The sequence below is a fragment of the Ranitomeya imitator genome, chromosome 5 (genome assembly GCF_032444005.1).
Source record: "Ranitomeya imitator isolate aRanImi1 chromosome 5, aRanImi1.pri, whole genome shotgun sequence".
Lineage (NCBI taxonomy): Eukaryota > Metazoa > Chordata > Amphibia > Anura > Dendrobatidae > Ranitomeya > Ranitomeya imitator.
The window spans coordinates 702,349,804-702,363,851 of NC_091286.1; the positions used below are offsets into that span (position 1 = coordinate 702,349,804).

At 50.0% G+C, this 14,048-nt stretch overlaps 1 protein-coding gene across 1 annotated transcript in view; it reads left to right on the forward strand.

Annotated features, from left to right (window-relative positions):
* DPYSL5 (dihydropyrimidinase like 5) overlaps positions 1-14,048 on the forward strand; it is a 113,844-nt gene that overhangs the window by 85,037 nt on the left and 14,759 nt on the right. Inside the window, exons 7-11 of the mRNA XM_069728540.1 lie at positions 8,552-8,627; positions 10,606-10,762; positions 11,142-11,283; positions 11,372-11,514; positions 11,659-11,866. Of these exons, the coding sequence (XP_069584641.1) occupies positions 8,552-8,627; positions 10,606-10,762; positions 11,142-11,283; positions 11,372-11,514; positions 11,659-11,866 (726 nt within the window). The remainder of the gene's footprint in view (positions 1-8,551; positions 8,628-10,605; positions 10,763-11,141; positions 11,284-11,371; positions 11,515-11,658; positions 11,867-14,048) is intronic.

The following is a 14,048-nucleotide window of genomic DNA, read 5'->3' on the forward strand; positions in this document are numbered from 1 at the left end:
TTTGTGATAATGACGCTCCTCCTGTGCGGTGTGTGATAATGACGCTGCTCCTGTGTGGTGTGACGCTGCGCCTGAGAGGTGTGTGGTGTGACGCTGCTCCTATGTGGTTTGTGATAATGACGCTGCGCCTGTGTGGTGTGACGCTGCTCCTGTGTGGTGTGACGCTGCTCCTGTGTGGTGTGTGATAATGACGCTGGTCCTGTGTGGTTTGTGGTGTGACGCTACTCCTGTGTGGTTTGTGGTGTGACGCTGCGCCTGTGTGGTATGACGCTGCTCCTGTGTGGTGTGTGATAATGACGCTGCTCCTGTGTGGTGTGTGATAATGACGCTGGTCCTGTGTGGTTTGTGGTGTGACGCTACTCCTGTGTGGTTTGTGGTGTGACGCTGCGCCTGTGTGGTATGACGCTGCTCCTGTGTGATGTGTGATAATGACGCTGCTCCTGTGTGGTGTGACGCTGCGCCTGAGAGGTGTGTGGTGTGACGCTGCTCCTGTGTGGTGTGTGATAATGACGCTGCTCCTGTGTGGTGTGTGATAATGACGCTGCTCCTGTGTGGTGTGTGATAATGACGCTGCTCCTGTGTGGTGTGTGATAATGACGCTGCTCCTGTGTGGTGTGTGATAATGACTCTCCTCCTGTGCGGTGTGTGATAATGACACTGCTCCTGTGTGGTTTGTGATAATGACGCTGCTCCTGTGTGGTGTGTGATAATGACGCTCCTCCTGTGCGGTGTGTGATAATGACGCTCCTCCTGTGTGGTTTGTGATAATGACGCTGCTCCTGTGTGGTGTGTGATAATGACGCTCCTCCTGTGTGGTTTGTGATAATGACGCTGCTCCTGTGTGGTTTGTGATAATGACGCTGCTCCTGTGTGGTGTGTGATAATGACGCTGCTCCTGTGCGGTTTGTGATAATGACGCTGCTCCTGTGTGGTGTGTGATAATGACGCTCCTCCTGTGTGGTTTGTGATAATGACGCTGCTCCTGTGTGGTGTGTGATAATGACGCTCCTCCTGTGCGGTGTGTGATAATGACACTGCTCCTGTGTGGTTTGTGATAATGACGCTGCTCCTGTGTGGTTTGTGATAATGACGCTGCTCCTGTGTGGTGTGTGATAATGACGCTGCTCCTGTGTGGTTTGTGATAATGACACTGCTCCTGTGTGGTTTGTGATAATGACGCTGCTCCTGTGTGGTTTGTGATAATGACGCTCCTCCTGTGCAGTGTGTGATAATGACGCTGCTCCTGTGTGGTGTGTGATAATGACGCTGCTCCTGTGTGGTTTGTGATAATGACGCTGCTCCTGTGTGGTGTGTGATAATGACGCTCCTCCTGTGTGGTTTGTGATAATGACACTGCTCCTGTGTGGTTTGTGATAATGACGCTGCTCCTGTGTGGTTTGTGATAATGACGCTGCTCCTGTGTGGTTTGTGATAATGACGCTCCTCCTGTGCGGTGTGTGATAATGACACTGCTCCTGTGTGGTGTGTGATAATGACACTGCTCCTGTGTGGTGTGTGATAATGACACTGCTCCTGTGTGGTTTGTGATAATGACGCTGCTCCTGTGTGATAATGACGCTGCTCCTGTGTGGTTTGTGATAATGACGCTCCTCCTGTGTGGTGTGTGATAATGACACTGCTCCTGTGTGGTTTGTGATAATGACGCTGCTCCTGTGTGGTGTGTGATAATGACGCTCCTCCTGTGCGGTGTGTGATAATGACACTGCTCCTGTGTGGTTTGTGATAATGACGCTGCTCCTGTGTGGTGTGTGATAATGACGCTCCTCCTGTGCGGTGTGTGATAATGACGCTCCTCCTGTGCGGTGTGTGATAATAACGCTGCTCCTGTGTGGTGTGTGATAATGACGCTGCTCCTGTGTGGTGTGTGATAATGACGCTCCTCCTGTGCGGTGTGTGATAATGACGCTCCTCCTGTGCGGTGTGTGATAATGACGCTCCTCCTGTGCGATGTGTGATAATGACGCTCCTCCTGTGCGGTGTGTGATAATAACGCTGCTCCTGTGTGGTGTGTGATAATGACGCTGCTCCTGTGTGGTGTGTGATAATGACGCTCCTCCTGTGCGGTGTGTGATAATGACGCTCCTCCTGTGCGGTGTGTGATAATGACACTGCTCCTGTGTGGTTTGTGATAATGACGCTGCTCCTGTGTGGTGTGTGATAATGACGCTCCTCCTGTGCGGTGTGTGATAATGACGCTCCTCCTGTGCGGTGTGTGATAATAACGCTGCTCCTGTGTGGTGTGTGATAATGACGCTGCTCCTGTGTGGTGTGTGATAATGACGCTCCTCCTGTGCGGTGTGTGATAATGACGCTCCTCCTGTGCGGTGTGTGATAATGACGCTCCTCCTGTGCGGTGTGTGATAATGACACTGCTCCTGTGTGGTTTGTGATAATGACGCTTCTCCTGTGTGGTTTGTGATAATGACGCTGCTCCTGTGTGATAATGACGCTGCTCCTGTGTGGTGTGTGATAATGACGCTGCTCCTGTGTGGTGTGTGATAATGACACTGCTCCTGTGTGGTTTGTGATAATGACGCTGCTCCTGTGTGATAATGACGCTGCTCCTGTGCGGTGTGTGATAATGACGCTCCTCCTGTGCGGTGTGTGATAATGACACTGCTCCTGTGTGGTGTGTGATAATGACGCTGCTCCTGTGTGGTGTGTGATAATGACGCTCCTCCTGTGCGGTGTGACGCTGCTCCTGTGTGATAATGACGCTCCTCCTGTGCGGTGTGTGATAATGACACTGCTCCTGTGTGGTGTGTGATAATGACGCTGCTCCTGTGTGGTGTGTGATAATGACGCTGCTCCTGTGTGGTGTGTGATAATGACGCTGCTCCTGTGTGGTGTGTGATAATGACGCTCCTCCTGTGCGGTGTGTGATAATGACGCTCCTCCTGTGCGGTGTGTGATAATGACGCTCCTCCTGTGCGGTGTGTGATAATGACACTGCTCCTGTGTGGTTTGTGATAATGACGCTGCTCCTGTGTGGTTTGTGATAATGACGCTGCTCCTGTGTGGTTTGTGATAATGACGCTGCTCCTGTGTGGTGTGTGATAATGACGCTCCTCCTGTGCGGTGTGTGATAATGACGCTGCTCCTGTGTGGTTTGTGATAATGACGCTGCTCCTGTGTGGTTTGTGATAATGACGCTGCTCCTGTGTGGTGTGTGATAATGACGCTCCTCCTGTGCGGTGTGTGATAATGACGCTCCTCCTGTGTGGTGTGTGATAATGACGCTGCTCCTGTGTGGTGTGTGATAATGACGCTCCTCCTGTGTGGTGTGTGATAATGACGCTGCTCCTGTGTGGTGTGTGATAATGACGCTCCTCCTGTGCGGTGTGTGATAATGACGCTCCTCCTGTGCGGTGTGTGATAATGACGCTGCTCCTGTGTGGTTTGTGATAATGACGCTTCTCCTGTGTGGTTTGTGATAATGACGCTGCTCCTGTGTGGTTTTGATAATGACGCTGCTCCTGTGTGGTGTGTGATAATGACGCTCCTCCTGTGCGGTGTGTGATAATGACGCTGCTCCTGTGCGGTTTGTGATAATGACGCTGCTCCTGTGTGGTTTGTGATAATGACGCTGCTCCTGTGTGGTGTGTGATAATGACGCTGCTCCTGTGTGGTTTGTGATAATGACGCTGCTCCTGTGTGGTGTGTGATAATGACGCTCCTCCTGTGCGGTGTGTGATAATGACGCTCCTCCTGTGCGGTGTGTGATAATTCCGGATGGCATACACCCACGAGTACTAAGAGAACTAAGTAATGTAATAGATAAACCATTATTTCTTATTTTTAGGGACTCTATAGCGACAGGGTCTGTTCCGCAGGATTGGCGCATAGCAAATGTGGTGCCAATATTCAAAAAGGGCTCTAAAAGTGAACCTGGAAATTATAGGCCAGTAAGTCTAACCTCTATTGTTGGTAAAATATTTGAAGGGTTTCTGAGGGATGTTATTCTGGATTATCTCAATGAGAATAACTGTTTAACTCCATATCAGCATGGGTTTATGAGAAATCGCTCCTGTCAAACCAATCTAATCAGTTTTTATGAAGAGGTAAGCTATAGACTGGACCACGGTGAGTCATTGGACGTGGTATATCTCGATTTTTCCAAAGCGTTTGATACCGTGCCGCACAAGAGGTTGGTACACAAAATGAGAATGCTTGGTCTGGGGGAAAATGTGTGTAAATGGGTTAGTAACTGGCTTAGTGATAGAAAGCAGAGGGTGGTTATAAATGGTATAGTCTCTAACTGGGTCGCTGTGACCAGTGGGGTACCGCAGGGGTCAGTATTGGGACCTGTTCTCTTCAACATATTCATTAATGATCTGGTAGAAGGTTTACACAGTAAAATATCGATATTTGCAGATGATACAAAACTATGTAAAGCAGTTAATACAAGAGAAGATAGTATTCTGCTACAGATGGATCTGGATAAGTTGGAAACTTGGGCTGAAAGGTGGCAGATGAGGTTTAACAATGATAAATGTAAGGTTATACACATGGGAAGAGGGAATCAATATCACCATTACACACTGAACGGGAAACCACTGGGTAAATCTGACAGGGAGAAGGACTTGGGGATCCTAGTTAATGATAAACTTACCTGGAGCAGCCAGTGCCAGGCAGCAGCTGCCAAGGCAAACAGGATCATGGGGTGCATTAAAAGAGGTCTGGATACACATGATGAGAGCATTATACTGCCTCTGTACAAATCCCTAGTTAGACCGCACATGGAGTACTGTGTCCAGTTTTGGGCACCGGTGCTCAGGAAGGATATATTGGAACTAGAGAGAGTACAAAGGAGGGCAACAAAATTAATAAAGGGGATGGGAGAACTACAATACCCAGATAGATTAGGGAAATTAGGATTATTTAGTCTAGAAAAAAGACGACTGAGGGGTGATCTAATAACCATGTATAAGTATATAAGGGGACAATACAAATATCTCGCTGAGGATCTGTTTATACCAAGGAAGGTGACGGGCACAAGGGGGCATTCTTTGCGTCTGGAGGAGAGAAGGTTTTTCCACCAACATAGAAGAGGATTCTTTACTGTTAGGGCAGTGAGAATCTGGAATTGCTTGCCTGAGGAGGTGGTGATGGCGAACTCAGTCGAGGGGTTCAAGAGAGGCCTGGATGTCTTCCTGGAGCAGAACAATATTGTATCATACAATTATTAGGTTCTGTAGAAGGACGTAGATCTGGGGATTTATTATGATGGAATATAGGCTGAACTGGATGGACAAATGTCTTTTTTCGGCCTTACTAACTATGTTACTATGTTACTATGACGCTCCTCCTGTGTGGTGTGTGATAATGACGCTGCTCCTGTGTGGTGTGTGATAATGACGCTCCTCCTGTGCGGTGTGTGATAATGACGCTCCTCCTGTGCGGTGTGTGATAATGACGCTCCTCCTGTGCGGTGTGTGATAATGACGCTCCTCCTGTGCGGTGTGTGATAATGACGCTCCTCCTGTGCGGTGTGTGATAATGACACTGCTCCTGTGTGGTTTGTGATAATGACGCTGCTCCTGTGTGGTTTGTGATAATGACGCTGCTCCTGTGTGGTGTGTGATAATGACGCTCCTCCTGTGCGGTGTGTGATAATGACGCTGCTCCTGTGTGGTTTGTGATAATGACGCTGCTCCTGTGTGGTTTGTGATAATGACGCTGCTCCTGTGTGGTGTGTGATAATGACGCTCCTCCTGTGCGGTGTGTGATAATGACGCTGCTCCTGTGTGGTTTGTGATAATGACGCTGCTCCTGTGTGGTTTGTGATAATGACGCTGCTCCTGTGTGGTTTGTGATAATGACGCTGCTCCTGTGTGGTGTGTGATAATGACGCTCCTCCTGTGCGGTGTGTGATAATGACGCTGCTCCTGTGTGGTTTGTGATAATGACGCTGCTCCTGTGTGGTTTGTGATAATGACGCTCCTCCTGTGCGGTGTGTGATAATGACACTGCTCCTGTGTGGTTTGTGATAATGACGCTCCTCCTGTGCGGTGTGTGATAATGACGCTCCTCCTGTGCGGTGTGTGATAATGACACTGCTCCTGTGTGGTGTGTGATAATGACGCTGCTCCTGTGTGGTTTGTGATAATGACGCTCCTCCTGTGCGGTGTGTGATAATGACGCTCCTCCTGTGCGGTGTGTGATAATAACGCTGCTCCTGTGTGGTGTGTGATAATGACGCTCCTCCTGTGCGGTGTGTGATAATGACGCTCCTCCTGTGCGGTGTGTGATAATGACGCTCCTCCTGTGCGGTGTGTGATAATGACACTGCTCCTGTGTGGTTTGTGATAATGACGCTGCTCCTGTGTGGTTTGTGATAATGACGCTGCTCCTGTGTGATAATGACGCTGCTCCTGTGTGGTGTGTGATAATGACGCTGCTCCTGTGTGGTTTGTGATAATGATGCTGCTCCTGTGTGATAATGACGCTGCTCCTGTGCGGTGTGTGATAATGACGCTCCTCCTGTGCGGTGTGTGATAATGACGCTCCTCCTGTGCGGTGTGTGATAATGACGCTCCTCCTGTGCGGTGTGTGATAATGACGCTCCTCCTGTGCGGTGTGTGATAATGACACTGCTCCTGTGTGGTTTGTGATAATGACGCTGCTCCTGTGTGGTTTGTGATAATGACGCTGCTCCTGTGTGGTGTGTGATAATGACGCTCCTCCTGTGCGGTGTGTGATAATGACGCTGCTCCTGTGTGGTTTGTGATAATGACGCTGCTCCTGTGTGGTTTGTGATAATGACGCTGCTCCTGTGTGGTGTGTGATAATGACGCTCCTCCTGTGCGGTGTGTGATAATGACGCTCCTCCTGTGCGGTGTGTGATAATGACGCTGCTCCTGTGTGGTTTGTGATAATGACGCTGCTCCTGTGTGGTTTGTGATAATGACGCTGCTCCTGTGTGGTTTGTGATAATGACGCTGCTCCTGTGTGGTTTGTGATAATGACGCTCCTCCTGTGCGGTGTGTGATAATGACACTGCTCCTGTGTGGTTTGTGATAATGACGCTGCTCCTGTGTGGTTTGTGATAATGACGCTCCTCCTGTGTGGTTTGTGATAATGACGCTCCTCCTGTGTGGTTTGTGATAATGACGCTGCTCCTGTGCGGTGTGTGATAATGACGCTCCTCCTGTGCGGTGTGTGATAATGACACTGCTCCTGTGTGGTTTGTGATAATGACGCTCCTCCTGTGCGGTGTGTGATAATGACGCTGCTCCTGTGTGGTGTGTGATAATGACGCTCCTCCTGTGTGGTGTGTGATAATGACGCTGCTCCTGTGTGGTTTGTGATAATGACGCTGCTCCTGTGTGGTGTGTGATAATGACGCTGCTCCTGTGTGGTGTGTGATAATGACGCTGCTCCTGTGTGATAATGACGCTGCTCCTGTGTGGTGTGTGATAATGACGCTGCTCCTGTGCGGTGTGTGATAATGACGCTGCTCCTGTGTGGTTTGTGATAATGACGCTGCTCCTGTGTGGTGTGTGATAATGACGCTGCTCCTGTGTGGTGTGTGATAATGACGCTGCTCCTGTGTGATAATGACGCTGCTCCTGTGTGGTGTGTGATAATGACGCTGCTCCTGTGTGGTGTGTGATAATGACGCTGCTCCTGTGTGGTGTGTGATAATGACGCTGCTCCTGTGTGGTGTGTGATAATGACGCTGCTCCTGTGTGGTGTGTGATAATGACGCTGCTCCTGTGTGATGTGATGCTGCTCCTGTGTGATAATGACGCTGCTCCTGTGTGATAATGACGCTGCTCCTGTGTGGTGTGTGATAATGACGCTGCTCCTGTGTGGTGTGTGATAATGACGCTGCTCCTGTGTGGTGTGTGATAATGACGCTGCTCCTGTGTGGTGTGTGATAATGACGCTGCTCCTGTGTGGTGTGTGATAATGACGCTGCTCCTGTGTGGTGTGTGATAATGACGCTGCTCCTGTGTGATGTGATGCTGCTCCTGTGTGATAATGACGCTGCTCCTGTGTGGTGTGTGATAATGACGCTGCTCCTGTGTGGTGTGTGATAATGACGCTGCTCCTGTGTGGTGTGTGATAATGACGCTGCTCCTGTGTGGTGTGTGATAATGACGCTGCTCCTGTGTGATGTGACGCTGCTCCTGTGTGATAATGACGCTGCTCCTGTGTGGTGTGTGATAATGACGCTGCTCCTGTGTGGTGTGTGATAATGACGCTGCTCCTGTGTGGTGTGTGATAATGACGCTGCTCCTGTGTGGTGTGTGATAATGACGCTGCTCCTGTGTGATAATGACGCTGCTCCTGTGTGGTGTGTGATAATGACGCTGCTCCTGTGTGGTGTGTGATAATGACGCTGCTCCTGTGTGGTGTGTGATAATGACGCTGCTCCTGTGTGGTGTGTGATAATGACGCTGCTCCTGTGTGATGTGACGCTGCTCCTGTGTGATATCTGCCGCAGCTTTTTGGTGACTAACCCTGATTTCTGTGTACCTCGCTCCACTAACCTCGCAGCCTCCTCTCTGTCTCTGCCTCTTAGACCTTTTGCCCTGTGTACTTGGTGAACGTGTCCAGTATGTCCGCAGGGGACGTCATTGCTTCTGCCAAAATGCAAGGTGAGCTCCACAGCGGGGGTGACGAGGGGCCGTCAATCGCCACTAGTGATGAGTGAACGTGCTGGGATAACGAGTAAAGGAGAAATAAAAGCGGATCTTTAATTTACATCTGAACATGATTGGCCTCATCGATTTCATAATGACCCGACCTGTACAACTGTCACGATATTTATCCAACGTGCTGAACAGCGTAAAAAAAAATGGAGTAAAACAATAAGGAAATTGCTGTTTTCGGTTATTTTGCTCCACCGAAAAGAAAAAACAAAACATTTTTTTTAATTTTTATGAAATATACATCATCCCTTATACCGCTGTATCTGGAGGGAATAAAAAGTAAAAAACCAAGAAGTTAAGGCTCTTTACAATATTATACAAAAAAAGGGTATTTTTTATTTAAAGCTGTTTTTTAATGTAAAAGTAGTAAAACCTCAAACATAAAATAATGTATATAAATTCTATAATTATGGTATCATATGAATTAAATTCATGGTAAAGAAAAGAGGCTTTTTTTAATTCTATGTTTTGCCTGAATAAAGAAAAAAGTGATCAAAAAGTCCCATGTACCCGTGAAGGGTATCAATAAAAACTACAACTTTAATTTTCCACAGTAACAATTAATAAAATGCCAACAATAAGTTGTTTGGATCCTAAAGTGATGGCAGCGAGGAATAGAACACTACAGAAAAATACAAAAAGTTACATCTTTTAGAAAATAATAGGAAAAAAAATGAAAAAATTGCACAAATATCCTGTTTTCAGTGCTTAAACCTCCATTACTGTCTGTGATAAGCGTTCGGTCGCCGGTGTAGTGTGAGCTGTGTCCTAAGGTTTTGGATGGTCCGTGCAGTCTCTTGGTCTTCTAACTCCAGATAACTAGAGACGTGTGAGCACCCACCCATGCCTTGTGAGCACCCAGCCACGACGTGTGACCACCCACCCATGCCTTGTGAGCACCCACCCATGCCCTGTGACCACCCAGCTGTGCCTTGTGACCAGCCATCCATGCCTTGTGACCACTCAACCACAACGTGTGACCAGCCACCCATGCCCTGTGACCAGCCACCCATGCCCTGTGACCACCCAGCCATGATGTGTGACCACCCACCCATGCCTTGTGACCATCCAGCCACGCCTTGTGACCACCCAACCACGATATGTGACCACCCACCCATGCCTTGTGAGCACCCACCCACGCCCTGTGACCACCCAGCCATGACGTGTGACTACCCAACCATGACGTGTGACCACCCATCTTTGCCTTGTGAGCAACCACCCAAGGCCTGTGATCACCCAGCCATGCCCTGTGACCACCCAGCCATGCCCTGTGACCACCCAACCATGACGTGTGACCACCCATCCATGCCTTGTGACCAGCCACCCATGCCCTGTGACCAGCCAGCCATGCATTATGACCACCCACCCATGCCTTGTGACCACCCAGCCATGCTCTGTGACCAGCCACCCATGCCCTGTGACCACCCATCCATGCCTTGTGACCACCCATCCATGCCTTGTGACCACCCAGCCATGCCCTGTGACCACCCAGCCAGGCTATGTGACCACCCAGCCATGACGTGTGACCACCCATCCATGCCTTTTGACCAGCCACCCATGCCCTGTGACCACCCAGCCACGCCTTGTCACACCTAACCATGCCTTGTGAGCACCCACTCCTGCCTTGTGAGCACCCACCCCTGCCCTGTGACCACCCACCCACGCAATGTGAGGTAGCACCCGGGCATACCTCTCCCCGTTCGCAGGACACATTCAGACTCCATCCATAATTCACTCTAAAACAGAAACTACAGATCTCCCAGAAAGTCGGCTTTTAGCCACAGGACTGCTATGAAGGCCTGGACGCCCTGCCCTGATACTAGGGGAGGATGAGGGCAGTACTGACTCGTACTTTAGACGATTCTGCTTCACGAACGAGACTGACACCAGAAAAATCGCCTGAATTTGTGTTTTGTAACTGCAGGGAAACCAGTTTATGCAGAAACCACGACGGCCCACGCCACTCTGAATGGTATCCACTACTACCACCAGGAATGGTCACACGCTGCCGCGTACGTCACTGTCCCCCCGTTACGTCTGGATGCCAACACCCCCAATTACCTCATGAGTCTGCTGGCCAAGTAAGTGAGTGGCGGCACCCACCTCGTTCTGCGGCACACTTGGACAATTTGGGGGGCGGACGATAAGCAGAATCCGCAGCTATTGCTGTAATGTCCAGAACTCGGAAGGGTCAGGGCTTCACTTACAGGCGAGAATGCGAGGTGGGGCCTGGACCTGTACGAGGCACTGAGGGCTAGAAGGGCGCGATTATTAGGTTGGGGTGCAGAATTTCACGCATGACGCCGGTGTATAGAGCTCGCCTAGTAGCTGAGGCTGGCACCTGCCTCAGGCTGGAAATTACATTGCTTAGTGACAGCAAGCAGAGATGGTGAAAGCAGGGATTGACGCACATTGTATCAGGAATTTGCAGAAATGTCTATGCATTGTGCTCTCCACCAGTGACACCCTGAACGTGGTGGCCTCGGACCACAGGACGTTCACCACCAAACAGAAGGCAATGGGCAAAGACGACTTCACCAAAATCCCTCACGGCGTGGGAGGCGTGCAGGACCGCATGAGCGTCATCTGGGAGCGCGGCGTGGTGAGTCTGTGGCTACCGTGACTGCCCATTGGTGTGCGCCAAGTGCACTGTCATGTATATAGTATGTACTGTGTATAATGTCCGCCAGGTGGGAGGGAAGATGGACGAGAACTGTTTTGTGGCGGTGACCAGCTCCAACGCAGCCAAGATTCACAACATGTATCCGCGTAAAGGACGCATCATCCCTGGAGCTGACGCAGACGTGGTGGTCTGGGACCCCGAAGCCACAAGGTAAATCGTTTGAGATGTTTTTGTGGTCCCTGAGTACACACTGGTGTACATGGTAGCCATGTTCAGCATTCGTAGGGGTTTCCGGCACTCGCGGTCACGCCCCGGCCTTTATATCTACATTGACATGTCCTCTCTGCTCTCCAGGACTATCTCAGCCAGCACCCAAATCCAGGGTGGTGATGTCAACCTGTACGAGAACATGCGATGCCACGGCGTGCCCCTGGTCACCATCAGCCGTGGCCGCGTGGTCTACGAGAATGGCGTCTTCATGTGTGCCGAGGGCTCCGGATCCTTCTTCCCCATGAGAACTTACCCAGATTATTTATACAAGAAGATGATTCAGAAGGAAAAGGTGATGGCACCGTCCCGAGAGGCACAGGGTTGGCGGGGTCCGGCAATAAGAAGTGGTTAGGGGTCAGTAGGGGCGGCTGGTGTCCAGCGGCATGGAATGGGGGTCACCTCCAGCTGTATCGGCCGCTCAACACATTCACCACCAGTCTCTTCTCACTGAAACTGACGATGGAGGTGATGTGCAGTCACCAGATACTGATGATGAGATTTACATTTCTTTTTTCTTTATTCACTTTGTGTTTTGTTAATTGCTTATTCACTAATACAGTTCCTATGAGTTACCACTATGTGGCAGTAGTTGCATGTATATAATCCTGTATCATGGGGATGTGTGTTTCTTCTGCCCCCTGCTGGCTCTTTCCTGGGTCTGACACTGGCGGATTACTGAATGTGGTGAACCATCAGACTTGAATGTACACTGGGCCCTTGTGCTGGCTCTGTATCTTCTCTGGGCTGTCCTGCCGCCTAATCTAGAAGGTGCTGATGATGGTTATATGTATCAGTGGGTTAGTTCTCCTACATCAGTCATGTCCCTATCTGGGTGTAACGAATGGAAATGGAGGCACAGATGGTGAAGTTCACATTCGTTTTTATTGAAGTTTAATGTGGAACCTCGGGACCACGGTCCGGGGGGCTCCGGAGGGGGCATGACTACGTGAGCCCCAGACACCCGTGGTATGTCCCCTCGAACAGGGTCAGAATGGAATGCCTGGGGGACACGGGTGCTACCTCCAGTTTGACCCCGGACTCATGGCAGCTGTCCCAGCGGGACAGGTGGCAAGCGGAGTTAGCGGAAGATGTGGAGCTTGCCAGCTGAGACCGGGTGTACGGGTAGGAGCAGGTACCAGCGAGTCTGGCATAGTCTGAAGGGAAGGATGGCAGATTGACGGGACGAGATGGAATTGGTGTAGACAGAGCAGATGTCGTCCAGGATAACCGGGTAACAGGTAGCTGATGATCTGTGGAGACAGTATAAGCGGAGCACTGGCAGAGGACTTCAGAAACAGAAGCACATGCTAGCGGAACTGGAAGTAAGCAACAGTGGATACTTGTTGCTCCGGCACCCTCCCTATGGTGGAGGGACTAGAAATAGTGATCATTCACACGCTATTGGTCAGAGGTACTTTTTGGAAAATGCGTGCTGTCTCTTTAAGAGACCAGGAGCGAGAGCGTGCGACCTAAGCTCTCTGTGGCAGCACCCGATTCCTGCAATTGGCATTCATGCTGGATATCTGACACACATATGCACAGGTGTATCCACTAGCGGTTGGTGCGGCAATCTATTTTTTCTTTTTCCTTTGGACCTAAGCACTCTGCCCGGGAACCTGCGTGCCAGGAAGTAGAGGAGGAAGGAGAGGCAGAGGCTGTATCAGGAAAGCGTGGAGCTAGCACAGAGCGGGAGTCCCGACGGGGACCCCGCAAAGGTACAGGGATCGGACCGGGTGTAACAGGATCCCCCTCTTTACGCCCCCTTTTTTTCAAGCCTGCGTAAAATCTTTTCAGAAGGAGAGGTACTCGGATATGCTCTTTAGGCTCCCAAGACCTCTCCTCAGGACCAAAGCCCCTCGTAATCAATCAAAAAAAATCTTACCCCTTACTCTTTTAGTGGCCAAGATATTCTCTACCTCAAAAACATCCTCCTCTCTGACGGGATTTGGAGTGGAACCCGGGTCTTTAAAGAAGGAGCTCAAAACTACTGGTTTGAGGAGGGAAACATGGAAAGAGTTAGGCACACGTAAAGAAGCAGGCAATTTTAGTTTGTATAGACTGCATTGATCTGTTTTAAGACTTCAAATGGACCGATGAAGCGGGGACCCAGTTTGTATGAGGGCACATTCAGAAGGATATACCTGGAGGAGATCCACACCTTATCTCCGGGCCAAAACATAGGTGCATCCAGACGTCTTTTGTCTGCATGCCTCTTCATACGTTGTGTGGCTTTTTCCAAGGCGACCTAGGTATTGCTCCATACTTTCGAGAATTCCCCAGTAAAGGTGTCAGTAGCAGGGACGCCTGAAGACTCAGAGATGGGAAGAGGAATGCCGGGTTGGAGAGGAAATTTTCCAGAGGATTCACTTACTTGATTATTGTACAAGAATTCTGCCCAAGGCAGCAACTTGATCCAATCATCGTGATGCACATTGACGAAGTGACGCAGGAATCCAGTCAGGATTTGATTGGTC